The sequence below is a fragment of the Pezoporus flaviventris genome, unplaced genomic scaffold (assembly GCF_033815535.1).
Source record: "Pezoporus flaviventris isolate CSIRO_AGI_PZ_B2104156 unplaced genomic scaffold, CSIRO_AGI_Pfla_v1 ptg000037l, whole genome shotgun sequence".
NCBI lineage: Eukaryota > Metazoa > Chordata > Aves > Psittaciformes > Psittacidae > Pezoporus > Pezoporus flaviventris.
This window is the reverse complement of record NW_026892585.1, coordinates 13,739,604-13,759,821: the sequence shown is the minus strand read 5'-3', so window position 1 is coordinate 13,759,821 and position 20,218 is coordinate 13,739,604. Positions and strand designations below refer to the sequence as shown.

The window sequence follows — 20,218 nt, the reverse complement described above, 5'->3', positions numbered from 1 at the left end:
CTTATATTTGCTGTGGCAGTTATGGCAACGCTTGCTGGTCATAGGATGATGGATTACTGGTATCACGCTTCTGTTGAAGGTGTTTCTTTCAAACCTCAAATATGCAGAATATTACACAGAAAGCCATTAGTGAATATTACAACCATGGCTGTAGAATCATTCTTCATTGTAGGGTATAGACTTGGACACTTTCATTTTCAAACATCTTTTAGTTTTTTAATGTGTAAGGGGTAAAGAATTTTTCTTGTTCTTTCCGTTCTCTGCTTGCACCAATAAAAACTGCTGACGAATGCAGTCTTATTTGCAGCCATCAATTCCTAATTGTATAAAATCACTTTAACAGATTGCAATCAGGAGGGTTTTTTTCCATGTAGAGGTAGCTTTTTGTGTACTCTTTCGCTAATCATAAAGGCTGCTTTGGATTTGAGTGGACTTACTGCATTAACAGTCGTTGAATTGGAGAAGATAGCTTTATGGTCTACTGAGAAACCAGTTTTATGTGGAAATTAGATACAAGAACAAGGGCTGGAAAATGTTAAGGTACAAAGTAAAACATACCTGTGAGAGCCAAGGACAGAATACTAGCCACTTTTAATTTCCTGACTTTCCTTAGCTTATATTTCAGTCTTCCTTATTTAAATGCTCCTTTTGCCTCCATTTATATAGCTTATTTGGAGGGATGTATTGGCCAGCTTCTCAGCTACTGTATGCTGACACCAGTTAATCACGTGTTTCTTTGTGTTTTAGTGGAATTCTAGATTCTGATGTTTGTATTGTCTTATTTTTCATGATTTGTAGTATAATGAAGAGTGCCTGGCTTGATTGTTTTTGATGCTTTGTACATATTAAGTTTCATTGCCCAGTATGTGGGAAAGTAGACAGAGTTTACCAGCTCATTAACCTCTTTAAATTGGCTGCAGAGTGGATTATTTCCTGTTACCATCACAGGTCAGTGGATGGATTACACTCCAATGGACTCTTTCTAGAACATTTGAAGAATGTTAAGCTACCACTGCATTGATTGACTGACATGGTTTTGCTGATCCACATGTTTTTTTCTGGGGGGGGGGGGAGGAATCTAAATAAGGAAGTAGTTTAATATTCTGCCCCTTTACTTTGCTCTCATGAGATCTCACTTGGAGCACTGTGTGCAGTTCTGGTGTCCTCAACATGAAAAGGACATGGAACTGTTAGAACAAGTCGAGAAGAGGGCCATGAGGATGATTAGGGGACTGGAGCACCTCCCATATGAAGACAGGGTGAGGAAGTTGGAGCTGTTTAGCCTGGAGAAGAGAAAGCTGTGTGGAGACCTCATAGCAGCCTTCCAGTATCTGAAGGGGGCCTATAGGGATGCTGGGGAGGGACTCTTCCTTAGAGACTGTAGTGACAGGACAAGGGGTAATGGGTTAAAACTGAAACAGGGGAAGTTTAGATTGGGTATAAGGAAGAAGTTCTTTACTGTAAGGGTGGTGAAGCACTGGAATGGGTTGCCGAGGGAAGTTGTGGATGCTCCATCCTTGGTGGTGTTCAAGGCCAGGCTGGACAGAGCCTTGGGTGACATGGTTTAGTGTGAGGTGTCCCTGCCCACGGCAGGGGGGGTTGGAACTTGATGATCTTAAGGTCCTTTCCAACCCTAACTATTCTCTGATTCTGTGATTCTATATCATTGTTCTGAAGTCATGAATGGGAAATGTTGACTGTGAAAACCTTGCTAACTGATCCTGTTCCTCTGCAAAATGTAAATGCTTGATACATACACAGCATATTTTCAGGACACTATTAAGAGTAGTATGTTTGGACCAAGATGAAGTGCCTGTGACTGTGGTTTCTGATGTACTTGACCACTAGTGAGCATCTGTCCTGAACCTTTTCTTAGGAGGTAACAAGGTCAGGAAGGGTGGCCTTTGCTTCTTTGTGTCAAAAGAAGTACCCTAGCCTTCACCAGCACCATAGCTATCTAATTAAAGAAATTCATATACCGTATTTGTTTGACAGTGGACTCCAACAGGGTTTACACCATCAACGTTTCAAATGCTATGCCTACCTAGTCATGAAAATTTGGATATGTAGGTGATTTTGCTGTTCAACTGGGTGTTAGAATGTGTCATAGAAAGAGCTTAAAACCAAGAAGGATCTGGGTTTGTATTAATTACAACTGAATACTTGAGTTTTCTTTATCTATTTTTTTTTTTTTTAAAATGCCTAAAGAGCTCTCTTGGTATCTGTTACCTTAGCACCAGATAGAGCCTGGGGGGGGGGTGTCCAGACTGTAGCCTCAAATACTTCCACAGTCAGGAAAGACTATTGCCAAAATAAGTCCCAACCAATCAGGAGTGTTGAGAGAGCAGACACTACACTAATACTATAGCAATTAAATAGTACTTCCCTCCACATGTAGACAGCACATAAAATTTGCTTATACAGGTAGTTGAACACTGAGAGATGTTATGAGTCCTGAGGTTAGCAGACCACAAAGCCCTGTATTAGTTACTAAATCTGTTCAAGCACTATAACATTGTCATGAAAAGACATGAGCCGGCTTTGTGAGTGTCTTGCAGGTTCATTAATTACACAAACTTTGCATTAATGACATAATCTTATCACAGACTGTAATTCAAGGTTTAGAGAATCCATCTAAATGAGTCAATTCTGCATTGCATACTGCAGAATGAGATAGATGTCATGTATTAGATTTTATATATTAACCTAATAATCTTGCACAAAAAATAAAGACTTCTGCTATCCAGGATTCTTACTTGAAAGCACATCTTTGATTTGTTCATGTTACTGAAGGCCATAGTAGAGATTAAAAACTGGAACCATTTTAAAGGTGTTCGTCGAGCTGCCTCAGGAAAAGAAACTTTCTTGTCTTTACTGAGTGTTATTTGCAGGAGTAAACAATTTTGTGGCAATACTGAATGTGACACTGTATATAGCTTTTCCTCCTGAAAGCTTTTCCATAGGTAGCTACATGTTTTAACTTCACTGATCACTAAACTGGTGTCTTATAAATGTTTACAGCTTGACGTGGTGCTCTCAGAAATCTAAGTAGCAGCTTATCAGAGCACTGACACATCTCTGCTAATGCTGTGGGTATCATAATTTAAAGTTAATCAGTCTGATAAATGGATGCTGAGTATCTGCAGCTTTTGGTTACAGTCATGGTGTTCTCTGCCATTGGTGTATTGTCAGAATCTTAAACAGTGATTGCAAAGAATGTATAATATGTTTTTGGCTTTTTCCCCCCCTGGCCTTGACATATGATCAGCATAATGTTATATACCATATATTATATCTGTATTTACATCTCAGTTCTGCTCTTAATTCTGAATGTTGCATCTAGGAACTTCTGGTTTTGTTATTAGTACAACTACTGAATTTAACTATTATGTCACATACTAATCATATAAATGATACTTCTTTGTCAATCTTAAATTTGGAATGAGGAGTATTTCAGTTTTTGCTTGTACAAGCTGAAGAACTGGGATTTCATGACACTTGCTAACCATTAAATTATATTTAATGTATTGCTGTCATTTTCAAACTTTTAGTCCTTGATTTGTTACTTTGTTTTTTAATATGCTATATCATATAATAGTCACCTAATCTTGTTTGATTTCCTTTTCTGTAACCCAGGGTTGGGAAGAAACTGTGGATGCTGCCATTTCTTACTTGTTACGAACTTGTTTGTCAAAGAGCTCTAAGGAACAGGCTCTGTCTCTCAGCAGCCAGTTGTGCATGCCCAAAGATACCAGCAGACTGAAGAAGAACATCACCCTCTTCTGTGATAGATTGGCCAAAGGTGGTCGCCTTTCCTTAAGTACAGACTCAGCCACTCATCAAGCTTCTGTCATGCCAGGTGAGGCATGAGGTACATGTTCACAATTCACAATATGTATTTGTATATTAAAACTAAAAAATATGCACATTTGATAGTGTTAACAGTTTTCACTGACTGTGGAAACCAAACACTGGTTGTGTTGCTGACCAGTAAAATGAGTTAATATTAAGATAATACTAAATCCAAGTTTTATCTCAGTCTCAAGCCAAAAATGGTCCCATAATTGTTCAATAGTGTAACTGTCATTATCTTGAGGAATTCTTCAGTGCCACTTTTCTAAAAACTATTCTTTTTCTTATCAGAGGAGACTCCTATTTCTATAGCAACCAACTTTTAGAAATGTGTTTGAAAGTGCCTAGAACCCTTCTGGCATTGCAGCACTATAGCAATAATCTGGATTTCTAGAAGCTATATTCGATATGTTTGAGATAGGGTACCTTTCTAGAGAAGTTGCCTGAAGCCACATTGAAAAGCTGATGATTATCTTCAAGTGTGCAACTACTTGAAACATGCCCTTCAGAAAATAGCTATCAGTATTTGTAGTTAATCCAAGTGTATATGTTAGCTGTGTGCCGTGGTCTCTGCTGGGCCTGGGTTTGTTCATTATTTTCCTTAATGGCTTCTGTGATGGAATATGGAACATCAGTGTTAAAACTGTGGTTTTGCAGCAAGCTAGCAGTAGTTTCAAGCGCATTGAAAGAGCAGTAGTGGATCTTGATAAAGAGGTAAGAGGTGTTCAGCTGAGACAAGGGCAAAGGACTGTAGCTAAAGCAAGAATCAGACAAACTTAAGCACGGTTGCCATTGAATAAACTCCTGGGGATTATAGTGTGCCTGCAACTGAATAAAAGTCAGCAACATGATCCCATTAAAGGTGAATTCCAAGTTTGGGATGTTGTAATATGACTTTTCATGAGGAGATACATAATTATTTCTTTCTACTCTTCAGGAGAAAGATTCAGTTGAAATTACAGGGTAACAGAATTTAACAGAAGAACTTAGAGAAATTCAGTAGAGTTCAGAGAAGAGCACAAAAAGTATAAATGAAACAATTTTTATTTTTGTTTATTCTAAGCAAAAAAGGAAGAGAAGGTTGAGAAGGGATGTGATAGTTTTCCAGTATGTAAAATGTTCTTATGAGGATGATTAAAAGTTAATGAGAATTAGTGGCTAAATATGATTGCGCGTGTGAGCCACATCAGGCTGTATCATGCACTGTGTTGAATTTGGCAACGTGTAAACGGTTGGATGAGAGGAACGGTGAGGGGCTTAGGGAGCAGTGCCAACCCAAAGTGTGGGTCAGTGCCAGGGAAAGGTGAAGCAGACCACCCAGGTTGTCATGTATTGTGTTAAATGAGTGCAAGAACTTACAGCATAAATCCCGATGTCCTGCAATGAATTAATTTTGTAGCTTTAAAGGTCTCTTATAATATGTTGTGTGTTTTGCAGGATTGCTTTCAGGTGTCAGCTGTTGCTAATTGGAGATTTGTTTAGGTGTCAGTTTGGTTGAGAAGCTGTGGCTTCCCCTTCCCTGGCAGTGTTCAAGGCCAGGCTGGACGGGAGCAACCTGCTCTAGTAGAAGGTATCCCTGCCTGTGGCAGGGGGTTGGAACTGGATAAGCTTTAAGGTTGCTTCCAACCTAAACTATTCTAAGGTTCTGTTGGAGCTCTATTTGCAGTATTGCCTTACCCATGTCCTTACTGGAAGATTTTTCTATTATTTCATATGCATTGTTTTTTCTGCAAATCAAACTGGTTTAGTGTGAGTATTGAAGGTAGAGGTGGCAATTAATGATGTTCTCTGTAATGTTTAAAGCTTTGGAAGCTTTTTAGTACATCCCTTCAGTAACTTTTTCTTTTATACTAATAGTGACTAAATTATCTCATTTTCAGTTCTTAGTGATTGTTTTCCAAAGTGGAATGTTTTTCCTTTCATCTGTAGCAGGGAGTATACCCTGCTGTACTATGCTCCATCTCAATTGCCGGACCCTTTCCTATACATTTGTTACCTAAACAGATGTTTCTCATTCTCTATTTAGATATATGGTATTAGTTTCCTAAACATGGTAGTCTATATGTGACTTGACACTTTGTCTTCATAGCTTTAATTCCCCAAGTTGATCATAATTTTGCTTTGTATAATCATGATTCTGTCACTGAGATTCTGAATGAGTAAATGCTAAATTGAAAGACAAGTTGCTTTACCACATTAAATATACATATGCACCAATAATGTATTCAAAGTCATGCTTTGGAAGACATTTTTTCTATCTTTTTGTTACTTCTTTCATAAGCTTATAAAAACCTTTTTTCAAAATTGTGTTGTTATAACCATGAGTGAATATTGCCTGTTTTGGAGCTGTGTTCTTAATAGGAAAACTGGGATTCAACAGAATGTGTCATATTCCTTAAGGAACATTCTGTTTACGTGCTACTAAACTTGAGGAGAATGTCAGGACTAATTGGAAAAACATGTGGATTTGAGTTCCTGGAAGAATAATATTCATTTTTATATATGTATTAGACATGAACTTTGCTGCAAAGTCCTTGGTACACGAAGTGTGCTGTCAAGAAAGACTATTACTAGTTTGTGCTATCCGAAAAAATTGTGAATTGTGAAAACTGTTAATTGTGAAATCTTTGTTGTTCATTAGGAGAGGGAAACAAGCAGTGTAACTCAGGCATTCTCAGACTTCATAGTGTGGACTTTAACAGAATATTTTGCAAAATGTAGTACTTGCTATTTGTACTCACTGTCATGGTAATGTATCTCAGAAGCAACGGCAATATTTTTTTTTTGCCTGGAGAAGTTAGAACCATGTAGTTTAAAATTGCTCCAAAGTAATTGAGCAGCCTGAAAAAGGCGCAGAAGTCAGCAGGAAGGACTAGACAAGACTTTGAACTACCAGCAGATATGCTGAAAATCACGGCATCACTGTTGGAAAACTTTTCCCGGAACTTAAGTATTGTTAGCCTGAGATTACGGTAAACTGATAGCTTTGCATAGCCCCCCATGCTGGTGCAGAGAAGTGTATTAAAAACTGCCAGTGTAGTTTTTTTTTCTCACAGATGTGACATAAGTCCAGTGTTGTTTATCTCCACTGAAGACTGTAGTCCATTATGAAATGTGATTCTTGCTTAATATATTTTCCATAGGTTTCCTGTAGCAATAAATTACTTTTGCCTTTAGCAACCCTTGAAATAATGATTCTAGATATTTTTTTTTCTTAGTTTAAATATATTGGGTATCCATAGAGCTTTTAAGCAATGATTATAAAATCTGTTTGAGGAAAAGCGAAAGAAGAGTTTTATTCAGAAAGCCTGCTACAAGTTACCTGCAAGGATTTTATAAACCTGAAGGCTGGTCAGTACTGATCATTGGAACTGATAGTCCACTGAAGTCAGTGGAAAATACCATTACCCGAAAGACATTAGGCATTTACCCATCTTTTTTGTAGTTTTCCTCACCTGTTTCAAATGTTTCATGAGACGGTACCATTTACAAAAATGTCCAGAGGACATTGGTGGGTATCTGTGATCTCAGGAATCTAAACCTTAATAATAAGTGCCTATTTCTCATTGGAAGTCAGTTTGCTGAGAACTTTTTTCTTAAATGTACCCAGAGACCTTTAAAGTACACTTACAAACACTGCAAGCCAACTCATTTGTATGAATTTGTTGGCTCAGGTCCTTAAATATGCAGTTGGTGTTAACTCGCTTTAGCTGTTGCAATGAAAACTCTGAACTCATCTTTTCTAGCTTCCATAAAATCATACAGGTTGGTCCTTAAAGTACCTTGAAGGACTGATGCCCCCAGGAAGTGGGTTATTTAATATGAGTGAAAAAGCAATTTTTAATGTATGAGATACTAAAACTTAAACTGGGGAAGTTTAGATTGGGTATAAGGAAGAAGTTCTTTACTGTTAGGGTGGTGAGGCACTGGAATGGGTTGCCCAGGGAAGTTGTGAATGCTCCATCCCTGGCGGTTTTCAAGGCCAGGTTGGACAGAGCCTTGGGTGACATGGTTTTAGTGTGAGGTGTCCCTGCCCATGGCAGGGGGGTTAGAACTAGATGATCTTAAGGTCCTTTCCAACCATAACTGTTCTATGATTCTGTGATTCTATGCTACAAAAAGACTGAACTCTGCATTTAGATTTTTTTTTTTTAATGTTTGCTGGCTACACTTATTTCTGTATGAAGTATAGCTTTGTATCACTAAAATATCATGTTCACTAACCTTCATTTTCATAACTGCTTAAAACTTACAGACATATTTATCTGAATCTGAAGTTAACATATGTTTGCATTTTAACAAGTACATGTTGTTTTTGTTTTGCCTGAAGAAGCTGGGGTTCCCATGCCCAGATAAAGGTTTCTCTGTGAAAAGTTGTGTACTGCTTGCATTAATACCAACACAGATCCATCATCACTGTAACAGCTTGTACAAACTTCCCATACTTTTTATTGCTGCCTTAAAGCAAACAGGCATTTGGTAAAAAGTATACTTCCTATCTTTGTAGTTCTTCCTTCTAGTAAGGCTACCAGAGTGGGGTTGGAACTAGATGATCTTTAAGGTCCCTTCCAACCCAGACCATTCTGTGATGGCTCTGCTTTGTTTGTTTTTTGCTGATTTTCCTCAGTTATTTTTTGCATTTCTCCTCTGTCCATCCACTTCACTGGTTTTCTTCTCCATACTGTGCCCTTTGATGTCCATGCAAATGCATGCACAATTTCTTCACCGTGATAGTTGGAGCCTGGTAACCCCATCACTAGCCACCCAAGGGAGCAAATAACAAGGAGATGTAGCAATAAAAGGGTAGAAGACCCTTTTTCTGGGTGTCCCAAAGAAGTAACTGCAGATTAAATCCTGTGGTATGAGTGTGGATCTATCTGGCAAAGAGATTTTAGCAAGGTTTAACAAAGGCATAATGGAGACTGAAGCCATGAACAGTGTGATCATTGTGTACTTCTGTATCCAATTTGTGCAGCCCTGCATGGCTAAGCTGTTGTGCCAGTTTAAACATAACTTTCTTCTCTCCCTCTAATTGCAGATGATAATCACATAGGAATGATGATAAGAAGTTGCCATAACTCTTGCAGCCCTCAGCATTGTCATGCACTTCTGTTACACTGTGTCATGCCAGCTAATAATGAGACATGATACGATGTATAATGGGACATGATACGGTGCTGCAGCTTTAATGTGACTTCTGTTACTCCACATGTAAAGTATTTTTGCAGAAATGTATTGGCTGTTCACAAGGAACTGTTCTATCTTAATAGAAAAGCCTAGAAATAAGCAAATAGTAACATATCAAAAATCTTAAACTAATTATTTGGGTTCTATTTTTGAGATTAAAATATGTCCCTTGCCCCATAAAGCTGATGTATTGAAAAGGAAGGGGAGTAGCAATTCATTAGGGAGAATTTTGGGAGTGCTTACAGCAATAAGATCTGTGGTTGCTCAAGAAAAGCTGAAGAATAACTTCTTGGAGCCAGAAACAATGACTGTTAGTCTCTCTGATGGGAATCTTTACTCTCTGTAACTTCTTTCTGTTGTGACTTTCTTTACTCTTTCAAACTTATATTCTATTGTTTTAGTAACTTTAGTAATTTATTTTTGTAGAAAGAAAAATTAAACAATAGAGAAGTTAAATGACTTTCCCAAGGTCATCTCATCTTATGAGCTGATAACACCTGTGCATAAATAGGATTCAAACAGGTCTTGCTGTCTTGGAGTGCAGCTCCTACATATAGTTTTGTGTTTTATTGTTAAAATACAGGTTGCACATGAATAGACTGGGGAGAGCCAGCTTGCCTTGCAGCCTGTTCTTTTATCATTCTGCATGGTCAGATGAACACATTTAAAAATCAAAATCTGAAGATCAGACATGGGAAGAGAATGAGGCAGAATGTCAGAGGTGGTCTTTAATTTTAATGAATTCAGTCAAATTTCATCAACCTCCTGGACTCAAATGATAGTTCTCTAATTGATTAATTTTCAGGGATTACGTGAACAATGGTAAAGCATTTGTATTAATTTCTTTTTATTGAAGAAAAGATACTGATAGAAAGCACGTATTTGTTTGTTTGTTTTTTTTTTTTTTTTTTTTCAGGACATTTCCAGATTCAAGTATTATAAGAAGGGGCAGAATAAGATGGAAGTGTAACAGGACATGTTTGTGTGCAGGGTTGTGAAAAGGTTTTTATCATGTTGTTTAGAAAATCTCCCCATCTCAACTGGTATTACAGCTGGCAAAAACCACAGAGGGAAGGAGTACAAAGGTTAAGAAGGCTAAAGCCATAACATTTCTTCAAAAAAATAAATAATTTAAAGAGGAAAATGTCATGCATAATGAATAAAAAAGAAATCCCGCTTGAGATTTGGGATTCATTCATTTGTTGTACTATGAAATGTAGTTGGCAGTGTTGCAATTCCAACTTGCCTCATCTAAGCACAGGATCAACACATTAGTGCCTTCGTGAGCACAATCCTATTGCTGGCTCTTTACATCAAAATCCATTAAATTTTAATATGTCCCACTTAAGTATAAGTGGTCACAAATGATTCATAATGTTGAGGTAAGCTTTTGGTGACAATAATTGTCAGTTGAAAGAATTTCCCCTAATGATTGTGCTTGTCACTGGGCTTTATTTTCCCAGTTGTTTGAGTCCTTGGGAGACCACAAGCAGAAATAAGCTTCTGAAATCTGCACTTAGAAGCTAATTGCTTAAAACTATGGAAAAAGTGTTGCTTAAAGGAGTAAGCATACAGCCTCTGACCTTCTAGTTCAGATGAGTCAATAGTAGCAAGTGAAAAAGTAAAACCTAAATAGTTATTTTAAGAGGCTGTAGCGGATGATGTAATCTATTAAATAAAACCAAACTTTTATAATATAGCATAATCCTTGTCTTTAATGTATGCTATTAATAGGGAGTCAGTCTTACATGTCCAGTCATACTTGGATTTTCACTTAACAGGTTTCCTTTAAGTTTTCATTTCCTGTGGTACTTCAAGAGCAGCCTGTCTGATTGAGTGCACTGGTATTTGTATGTGAGCTGTGGGCATTTGAGGAGCATAATTAACTCTGCAGTGTAGATGACATTACTTTTCATTTCCGGTCCCTATCTAGACAAAGACCACCACGAAATTACAGTGATTGTCTACTTTTCCCAAGTACAGCCACAGAAAAGCATACCCATCCACAAAAAGGTATTGGGGGGAAGAATTTACAGAGGGATGGGAGGGGGTGGTGGAAAATACTTTCCAAGTCATCTCTCCTCTCTTAAAATGCTGAAATCGGGTTCTTTTGGAGCATTTCCTTTTATTCCCATACTTTTCTTTTTTTTATATGTGTGTGCAACATTTCTCTTAAGTGGATTTTAAGTATTTCTTTTAATGTGATATATAGCTCAAGCCAGAATGTGTAAAGGTTAATGGCTTATTCATTTTCTTCTGACTGGAAGTAGCATCCTTTAGTCAGCAGAGATGCAACTGTTTAAACACCGGGAGATGTTGTGGCCTTTATTTCAGGTGCCACAACAGATTTGTTTTGCGTTTGCTACTTTGCTTTGTTTTTGGTCACATTTAGGTTGAGTAAACCTGAGTTTTCTCTTACACTGTCATAAATTAGATGCATCTTTGCTGAAATTGCTAGTGTTACATTATTCTGAACTGTTCTGAGCCAGTGTGCTCAGAACGAGATAGTTACTTGCATTGGGTTTTTTGTATTATCACTGAATTTGGCTTACAGCTTTGGAAGGGAAACTCTTCACATTTTGTTTGATTCTCAATTGAAAAAACAGCAAATTGCTTGAGCTGTGACATTATTAATGTTTTTCTCAATATTCAGGTCTTTTTAAAATGAAGTAAAGGTGTCTGTGTATGTTGGTTGATTTCATGATTTTTATTATGTACATGGTGTAAGTAACGTGTGAGTCTGTGGGACTCTGTGGTGAATTACCAGTGCAAAGCTATATGTACATCACTAACACCACTTAAAATGTATTTGCTCTTCCACATTGCCATAAGGGAGTCTAATAAATCTAAACCTAGTGAAAATTTCATATTTTGTCCATGCAGAACTGATTTTTCAATTACTTCAGACTTTTTTAGAGCCCAGTCCAAACCCTGATGAAATCTATGGGAGTTTTTCCATAGACTTCAGTAAGGTTTGGCTCAGACCCCCACTTTTCAATTTTTCAAATAGATTTGCCAAAAATCTGCAGAGAGCCAGGCTCTTGGAAAAGTTTTTCCTTGTGAAGCACAGCTGGTTTTGAGTTGCACACAGAAAAGTTCCTCCAAAGAAATGCTTTTCTGAAACAACAAAAAAAGAAGTTTTAAAGGTCTCATAACTTTAGTAGGTAAAAGAGTGGCTTTAACTTTTGAAGCTGAAGTTGCCTTTGGTCTTAGTCTAAGCATGACAAATTCTACACTAGATTATTTATATAATATGTAACTATATGATAGAGCTTAAAATGACTGTTATTGTAAGCTAACGTTTTCTTGGGTTGCAAGTTCCAGAGAGCTGCAGATGTCCTTCCTGATAAATTATTTGGTTTTTGCTACACTGCATTTAAGGAGTGATTCCCTGAGCTTAAACTACACTAACTTGAGAGCTCTTGAACTTCAGGGAGCGCATAGTACACAACCAGATCCAGTGCGCCACGACACTGGGCAGTTTTCACTGCATCTGGGTCACGAGACTTGGAGATACATGTGGTTGGAGAGGCTGGGGTTTAGAGAGTGTGGGGCACAGCATGTGCCTCAGCAAGCTTTGCTCATACTCTTGCTTATCAGCCTGAGAGTAAAATAGTGGCATTTTAACGTCTTAGGTTATGGATGGCAGACAATGGGGTGTAGAATCTCTCTCAATTTCCCTTTTATTTGTGGCTTGTTTTTTCTTTGAGTGATTACATTCAGCAGATCTGACTGTAGTAAAGCTCATTATCAGTTGCCCACTCCCATGGTCTTGATGGCTTTTTCAGATGGAGAAAAAGGGTGACATCTTCCTGAATCTGAATGCCTGACACTGTTATAAATTTGTGCATCATCAGTATTGAATTTTTAGAGAATGAGAGCATTTTGGAGACCAGGCGTGTTTATGACAGTTCCAGTTTTTGTGAGCAGTCAGCTGTTAAGTCTGCTCATGAAGTTGGTTCAATGGTTCAGCTTGTGTTCATATGGTAAGTGAAGGTCCATAAAGTCATGTCTCCCTTGCCCCTGTGCTCAGATTCACCCATCTCTAATACTTTTACCTGGTATTTGAGCTGGAAAATGTAAATTAAAGCAAACACAAGGTGCTTCAGCTTGGAGAAGGGAAGGCTCATGGAAGCCCTTGTAACAGTCTAACAGTACGTAAAAGGGCCTGTAAGAAACCTGAAGAGGGGCTTTGGACAAGGGCCTGTAGCAACAGGGCAAGGGGGAATGGCTTTAACCTGACAGAGGAGCTTGAGATGAGCTCTTAGGCAGAAGTTCTTCCTGTGAGGGTGCTGAGGTGCTGGCACAGGGTGCCCAGAGAAGCTGTGGCTGCCCCATCCCTGGCAGTGTTCAAGGCCAGGTTGGATGGGGCTTGGAGCTGCCTGATCTAGTGGAAGGTGTCCCTGCCCGTGGCATGGGCTTGGAACTGGGTGAGCTTTAAGGTCCTTTCTAATCCAAACCAGTTTGAGATATTGACATATTTGAAAATTCTTTAAAATAGCTCCTTTTTTTCTAATGGTGTCGGTGGCTGAACCACACGCAGGGGTGGTAAGGAGGCAGGCAAAAGTGAAAATCTCCATGAACTTGAATTCCTGAGGCTGGTTTTGGTTCAGTTAACTTTGAGACAAAGGTTTAGCTCACCCTTTGCTAATTAGAATGTTGCTAAAGCACTACTAAAAATAATGTATAGTTAACTAAATAATGCTGAAGTACTTTTCTTGTAGGGTTATAAAAACCTTCAGCAAACTGATATGAACTGTAGGCTTGATGGCTTTCACATGATTAACGTGGTAGACTGCGTATCTGTGGGATGTTTGCTGCGTATTGTAAGGGCAAATACCACAGCAGGGTGCATTGCCGGTAGCTCTCTGTCCTTTGATGAAAGATGTACTTTATTAATTCTGACCTTAACCAAAGCTTGACTGTTATTCTACTTGGAGAAAATTAGTTAACTGTAAATTAGAGATATCACCGAAAGGGGTGTTACTTCAAAGTTAGGATGCGATTAGGGGGATGTTCCACTGTATTAATTGAGTTTCAATTTTAATGACCTACTGTCTTCTATGTAACAATAAGCAGCTGTGCCACACTGTGTTTCAAAGAACATTTACTCAGCCTTTAAATTTACCATTAGAGATCAAAGAGAAGGTCTGATGTATGTGGATGATGAAGGATGCCTCAATTCGAATGGATGGCTGAACAGAAATAGTGCAACTAGAGGGTAATAAATATTATGAACAGTCTTTTTTAATGTAAATTATGTGGTGCTGAACTATATGAAATTTTATAGCTGCGCTGAGAAATCTTTCATTATTATCTTTAAACTTTGTCAGAGTACTGATAAGCATGTATTACTTCTAGCACTTTTATTTCAAATAAACTTTTCAGTCAAAACTGAGGGGTTTTTAAGTAACAATAATTGCTGGTGACATTCTTGAAAGCAGCTTAGAAATAAATGGATGCTTGAATTACATATAGGAATTTGTGGAGGACATTTCTGAGTAAAGTCTGGTTAAATGATCAGACTGTTTCCTTCCAATCTTAAAATCTGTTTAAATAGATATGAATTAGTAATTCTTGGTTTTCATCTTCTGTAAAATAAAGAGGGTTTCTTATAACCAGAGTAGTCATTAGGGGTATTAGGTTGCTGTTCAGGGGTATTTAAATGAAGTTATAATCTGACATTCTCATTTGAATCAGGTCATTGATAAAGGAGACAATAATGTGACAGGAGTTACACAGGAGATTAAAGTTAGTGGAATACATTATGTTAGATACCCTGGGTCTGATTACATTCTCTCATAAATTGTTGAGAAGAAGGAAATCCTATGGAATAATGTAGAGTCCAGCCAGATGTGATGAGGTAATAAGAGGTTAAGATCTAGCAAGGGCCATATTGCATGTTACAGGTAGGATTTTCCTATGCTGTTATGGTTCTATCCTTAAAGCCCTTATAAAAGTAAGTCAGGTTCTTATGGTGACATGTTACCCTACAAGGCACTGTATTGTCAAAATTAATATGTTGCAATACTTTCCTAGTCTGAGGAGAACAAATTAACCAGTTCTGCTTGATTATTTCATTTGATTAGTTATCAAGAGTAAAATGCTTGTTGTACAATATCATAACAGATTTCTCAAATATTTTCAAATGAAAAGAACTGTCTATGTCAAAAAAGTAGCCTTTATTTTCGGTCATCTTTGCAGCACATTAAAACCAGTTTTGTTCTAGTTTAGTGTAAAATTGATTCTCGTGTGGGTAACTATATTCTCTCTGGCTATTGAATTGCATGTACATGAGATCATTTTGGTTAGTGTAGTTACAGTGTATATTGTAAACCCTATGAAGAAATATAAGAGGTTCAGTTCATAGTATTCATGGTTAGTCTACTCTGGATTTGGGTGCATGCTATGTTTCAAGTATGTACTTTGTGATTCATGGAAAAATGGGAAGCTTTCTGCAACACAGCATTGCCAAACCAAGAAAGTGCTTCAGTTCTTGGTTCAAAACATTCCTTTTTAATGCAGATATTAACATCGATGGTCAGTAACGGGTGTTGAGGGAGGGTTAATTATTCATTTTCAGACCTGTGATAAGGCTATGCTAAAGAGATCTTTGGTACTCTGGCTTTTTGCTAAGATAAAAGCAAGATCTTTGCTGTGAATGCTTTTTGATTATATTGTAGTGTGTTTGGTGAGTTAACAGTTTACCTTGGTGGAATGAAAAAGGAATAGTTGTAGAGGGATCTACAATTAGGAATCATCATGGTAGGTTGCATTAGGAAATTCTTGACAAGCACTAGTCACTAGTCTAGTCCTTCTGAACAGTGAAGTTGTTTTGATCAACAAGAGAAGAGTGAAATCCTAGCCCCACTGATGTTTTGCCAATGGGAGTTTTGCCATTGGTTTAATATAGTCAGGATTTCTCCTGTTTACTTGACAGTACTGTATGTTGCTGTTTTACTTTATATTCATGTAGTGGTTGGTAACCTTCCGAGTTGGGACACGTGCAAGTGAACTCTGAAGTGGACTTCTTTTAAAAGTGTCTTGAGAGTATGAATTCACCTTGGGTGGTTCTTCCTTCAGTGTTTGGACAAAAAGGAAGGTACAAAACCATGTTTAACTCATTGCAGATTTGGTGTTAATAGAAATGCAAACACAAATAGCCAGTTATGTTAGCATAGACTCTGTAACAGTCTTCCAATACCTAAAGGGGAGCTACAAGAAATATGGAGAGGGACTTTCTGCAAAGGCATGTAGTGATAGGAAAAGGGGCAGTGGCTTTAACCTGACAGAGGGGAGACTGAGATGAGCTCTTAGGCAGAAGTTCTTCCCTGTGAGGGCGGTGAGGCGCTGGCACAGGGTGCCCAGAGAAGCTGTGGCTGCCTCATCCCTGGCAGTGTTCAAGGCCAGGCTGGACGGGGCTTGGAGCAACCTGCTCTAGTGGAAGGTGTCCCTGCCCATGGCAGGGGTTGGAACTGGATGAGCTTTAAGGTCCCTTCAACACAAACGAGTCTGGGATTGTATGATTCTGAAAAGAAAAAGATTAGAACGCTGTTAAAGCTTCATTTTTTCCTGTAACTTTGGTGCCACAGTGACGGTGCTGTCTTGTCTTCATGACAAGTATGGAGGTAAAAGTGTAAAGAAAATATGAAAATTAAATTGATTCATTTCTATTAATTCCTACTGAGCACCGAGTAGGAAACACTCGGCATGTAGTATTAGTAACTGTCCCAAACCCTTTGCAAAGGCTGACTTTAGCAAGAACTACAAAACATGAACTTGAAATACTGTATTTTTCCTGGTTTGTTATTTTTTTTTGTTGTTGTGGCTGAAATCTTCAAGTGAGGAGAAGCAAAGGATACCTTGGGGAAGATAAGCAATAGAAAGAATTTGAATGTACCTGAATTATAATTGCAATTTAATTACAATTGTATGTTTTGTTTGATGCAACTCAAGTACAAAGAATGCAGTGATATGTTATGGCTTCCCCTATGAGCTGTAACAGAGAGGGCCTGTTGTGTAGCTGGTGCTTAACAAATTCAGCTGTTTAGCTGATGCACAAAATATACCGCACGTGTTAGAGAGCTGACAGGCTAAAATGAACAGTCTGCTGTAAGTAGCATTTCATGTTAGAGAAAATGCAGATGCTGCTGCAAGATGTATTATATTTCCATAATCAGTGATAGATAACAAGAATTGTTCGACAATCCATATCCTTATGTGTGCACTTAAGCTATGGGCAGATCGATAAAAAAGCATTAAGCCTGGTGCCAGCTGAAGATATTATACCTGCAGGCTGTTTGACTGCATAACGGAAACTAAATCTGGATTTCAGTAACTCTATTTAGGCAAATCATTATCTCGACAGTGTCTTTTCCAATTTCTCTCTTAGTTCTGGGTCATTTGGAAAGAGAAAGTCTATACTGAGTCAATGGAGTTTCTTGTTTAGTATTTATGACATGTAATTTTTCCATAGATGAAGAAAGTATTGCTGATGTCTTAATGTAAATGTTATAGTGCTTAATAATAGTAATTTTATCACTTAAAGTTATTCCTGGGTCTGAGAAACAGCAGTTAGTTACACATAGAATAAAACATCATGAGTATGTGTTGAAATGGCTGCTCAATTAAAATAAGCTTTCTCAAGTCTTCGAAATCCAATAGTATTGTGTTATGTACTCATACAGTGTTGAGGGGTGTGTTGCATTCTAAATACTGGTTTGATTTTCAAGCGTGGCAAGTTTTACCTGACCTGTTTGTGAAATCATTAACAAAATCTAAAGTTTCAGAACATGTCAGATTTACAAACCTTTTAAGCATGATCAGTGAACACTGAATCCTCAGCATGAACTCTTTCACTCTCAAGACAGGCTACTATTGCTCTGCTTTACTTGAATTGTAGACATGACCAAATTAAAGCAAAAGGACAGGAACACTACTTTTTAACAATGAAATGTATCCTTGGCCTTTGGTCATTCTGTCGTGAAGCTTAATTTATGGAGGGGAGCCAAAACAGCTTACAGTGTGTTTCTGTCATTTTGAGCAGGCAGAAGAATGAGAGTGCCACAGACATGCAGTGAGCTTGGCTATACAACAAACTCTTTATAAGAACACACGCTTTAAAGCAAGAAAATGAGATAGTGTGATGTTTACATAGTGGGATTTTTTTTGTGGGGTCTGTGGTTTGTGGGTTTTCTGGTGTGGGGTGTTTTGGGAGTTTGTTTTCTGGGTTTGGTATTTTTTGTGTTGTGGTGGTGGGTTTTATATAATAGAAACTGTCTCACATGAGGTTATTTCTTTTAATGAAGGAATTCTGATCTTTCTGAGGTCACAATGAATTTTGGTACTGTCAGGAAAAGTTAATATCAGGCGAGACAAAAAAAAGATAAAAAAAGATGTAATTGATTTTTATATGAACTATTTCTGCTGTCCAATGATATAAAGAGGATCATGTTTGCTCAAGTTTGTAGCCACTTTGTTTAGAATAACTTGAAATAATCTGCACATTGTAGGGACTAAGAAATTGCTCATGCCGTTACTCAACTCTTGTTAAAACATACTGTCAAAAGAAGTTAATATAAAAGATCAGAGGTTTGATGGCAGCAAACTATAGTTAGATGATATTTGGTTTGCCACTCAGATACAGGTATTTGGACTTTAGGTTCTTTCAAGTGATGTACAAGTAGAGAAGTATGTCAGTTCTGTGGCTTGAGGGTCGAAAGAAAGAGGTAGAATTTAAAAAGAACTGGTAAAGGAGGAATGACATTGAAGTGTAGGAGAAGCCGAAGCTATTTTAATTAGTAGCTTCCTAGGGAAAAGTCCATCAAATAATATAAATTATCTACTTTTGCTTTAGTTGAGAGTGGTTTTAGACAGGAAAAGAAAATTAAACATAATGTTTAAGTTGACCTTCTAAACCAAGTAGTGCTTATAGCCTAAAATTAGTGATTCTGGTATCTTCTTGTTGTCTAGTTCTGTAATGGTGTATTGGGTTTGCATGGCAAGATTTTGGAACATTCTGTTCCCTGTTGGAAGGTGCAGTCTGTAAAATTCTGCCATTTCAGTTCATTCTTCTCTCTAGTTTCAGGTTGTCTGATACTTCTACTTGTATTTTGAATATATATTTATAGTCTCTGGATTGCTTTATACAGTTTACTTGCAGATGAAGTAGACGTTTCTAAATGATGTTTTATTTAAACTGTGTATTGCAAGATTTATGTTTAATTTGCCATGGACTTTCTTCAGCGTGCCCTAAAGTTGTACAAAACCAAGACAAATACGATTTGGAGGGGAAAGGAAGCAGAGGCAACCCTTGTCATACAACTTTCAGTTTGTACCTTACCAAATTTCAGGGTATCCAGTCGCAGTTGCAAACCCAGTTATTTTGAGTAACCCCTTGTCCCAGTCAGTTACAAGGTGGTCTTTCAAACTTAAAGAGTTGATAGAATTAAATAAGCATAAGGCATAGAAGTAGCTGACTGACAGCATCTCTGTATTCTACTTGCTCTGTCACTTTATTTATCATTTTGGACAGTAGCAGCAATGTCAGCTTTTAAATAAGATGAAACAGAACAGTTAATCCACTGCCTTCCTGTATAAAAAGCCACTTTGTTTCAGACATAGCATTTTATTGTAAAAACAGACCTTACTTTTTACCAAAAAAGCAGGTTGGATTTGTACACAGCTCTCCCTAAATATCTGCTGTCTTCTAGTGGATGTAATTCATTTGATGACATTAGCCAAATTGAGTCTCTTTCTCCTCTCTGAAAAGTTCATTGCCAAGATTCTTCCAAGTTGTGAAAGGTTTTTTGGGAGTGTGGATTCTCAGATCTTCAGATACCTTGGTCTTGGTAGAAAGGTACTTGGTAAAGTTAGTTCAAGGTTTATCTGCTGAAGCACATCGACCTCCTGTCTACTGCTGAAAATCCTTGCAGATTAAGGAAAATCCTTGCAAATTAAGTTCTTCATTCTTAAGAAGAAAGGCCAAAAGTAATTGCAGTAATGGAAGATCACTTTATCTTTCAGTTGTATCATTTTCATAGCATTTGAATGCTATTGCTGTTAGTAAAATTGGGTGATTTACACAAATATAGGTGTGGTATGAGTGAAATAATGAAAGAGGAAAATTTGCTAAATAGGAAGTTCTTCTAAACAAAGGCAAAATTTTGTCTGCAGGATA

At 37.7% G+C, this 20,218-nt stretch overlaps 1 protein-coding gene across 7 annotated transcripts in view; it reads left to right on the top strand.

Annotated features, from left to right (window-relative positions):
* Positions 1–20,218, top strand: part of BBS9 (Bardet-Biedl syndrome 9) — a 261,788-nt gene that overhangs the window by 124,059 nt on the left and 117,511 nt on the right. For all 7 annotated transcript variants that reach the window (XM_061464765.1, XM_061464763.1, XM_061464761.1 and 4 more), the window contains one exon: positions 3,637–3,859. In XM_061464765.1, the coding sequence (XP_061320749.1) occupies positions 3,637–3,859 (223 nt within the window). The remainder of the gene's footprint in view (positions 1–3,636; positions 3,860–20,218) is intronic.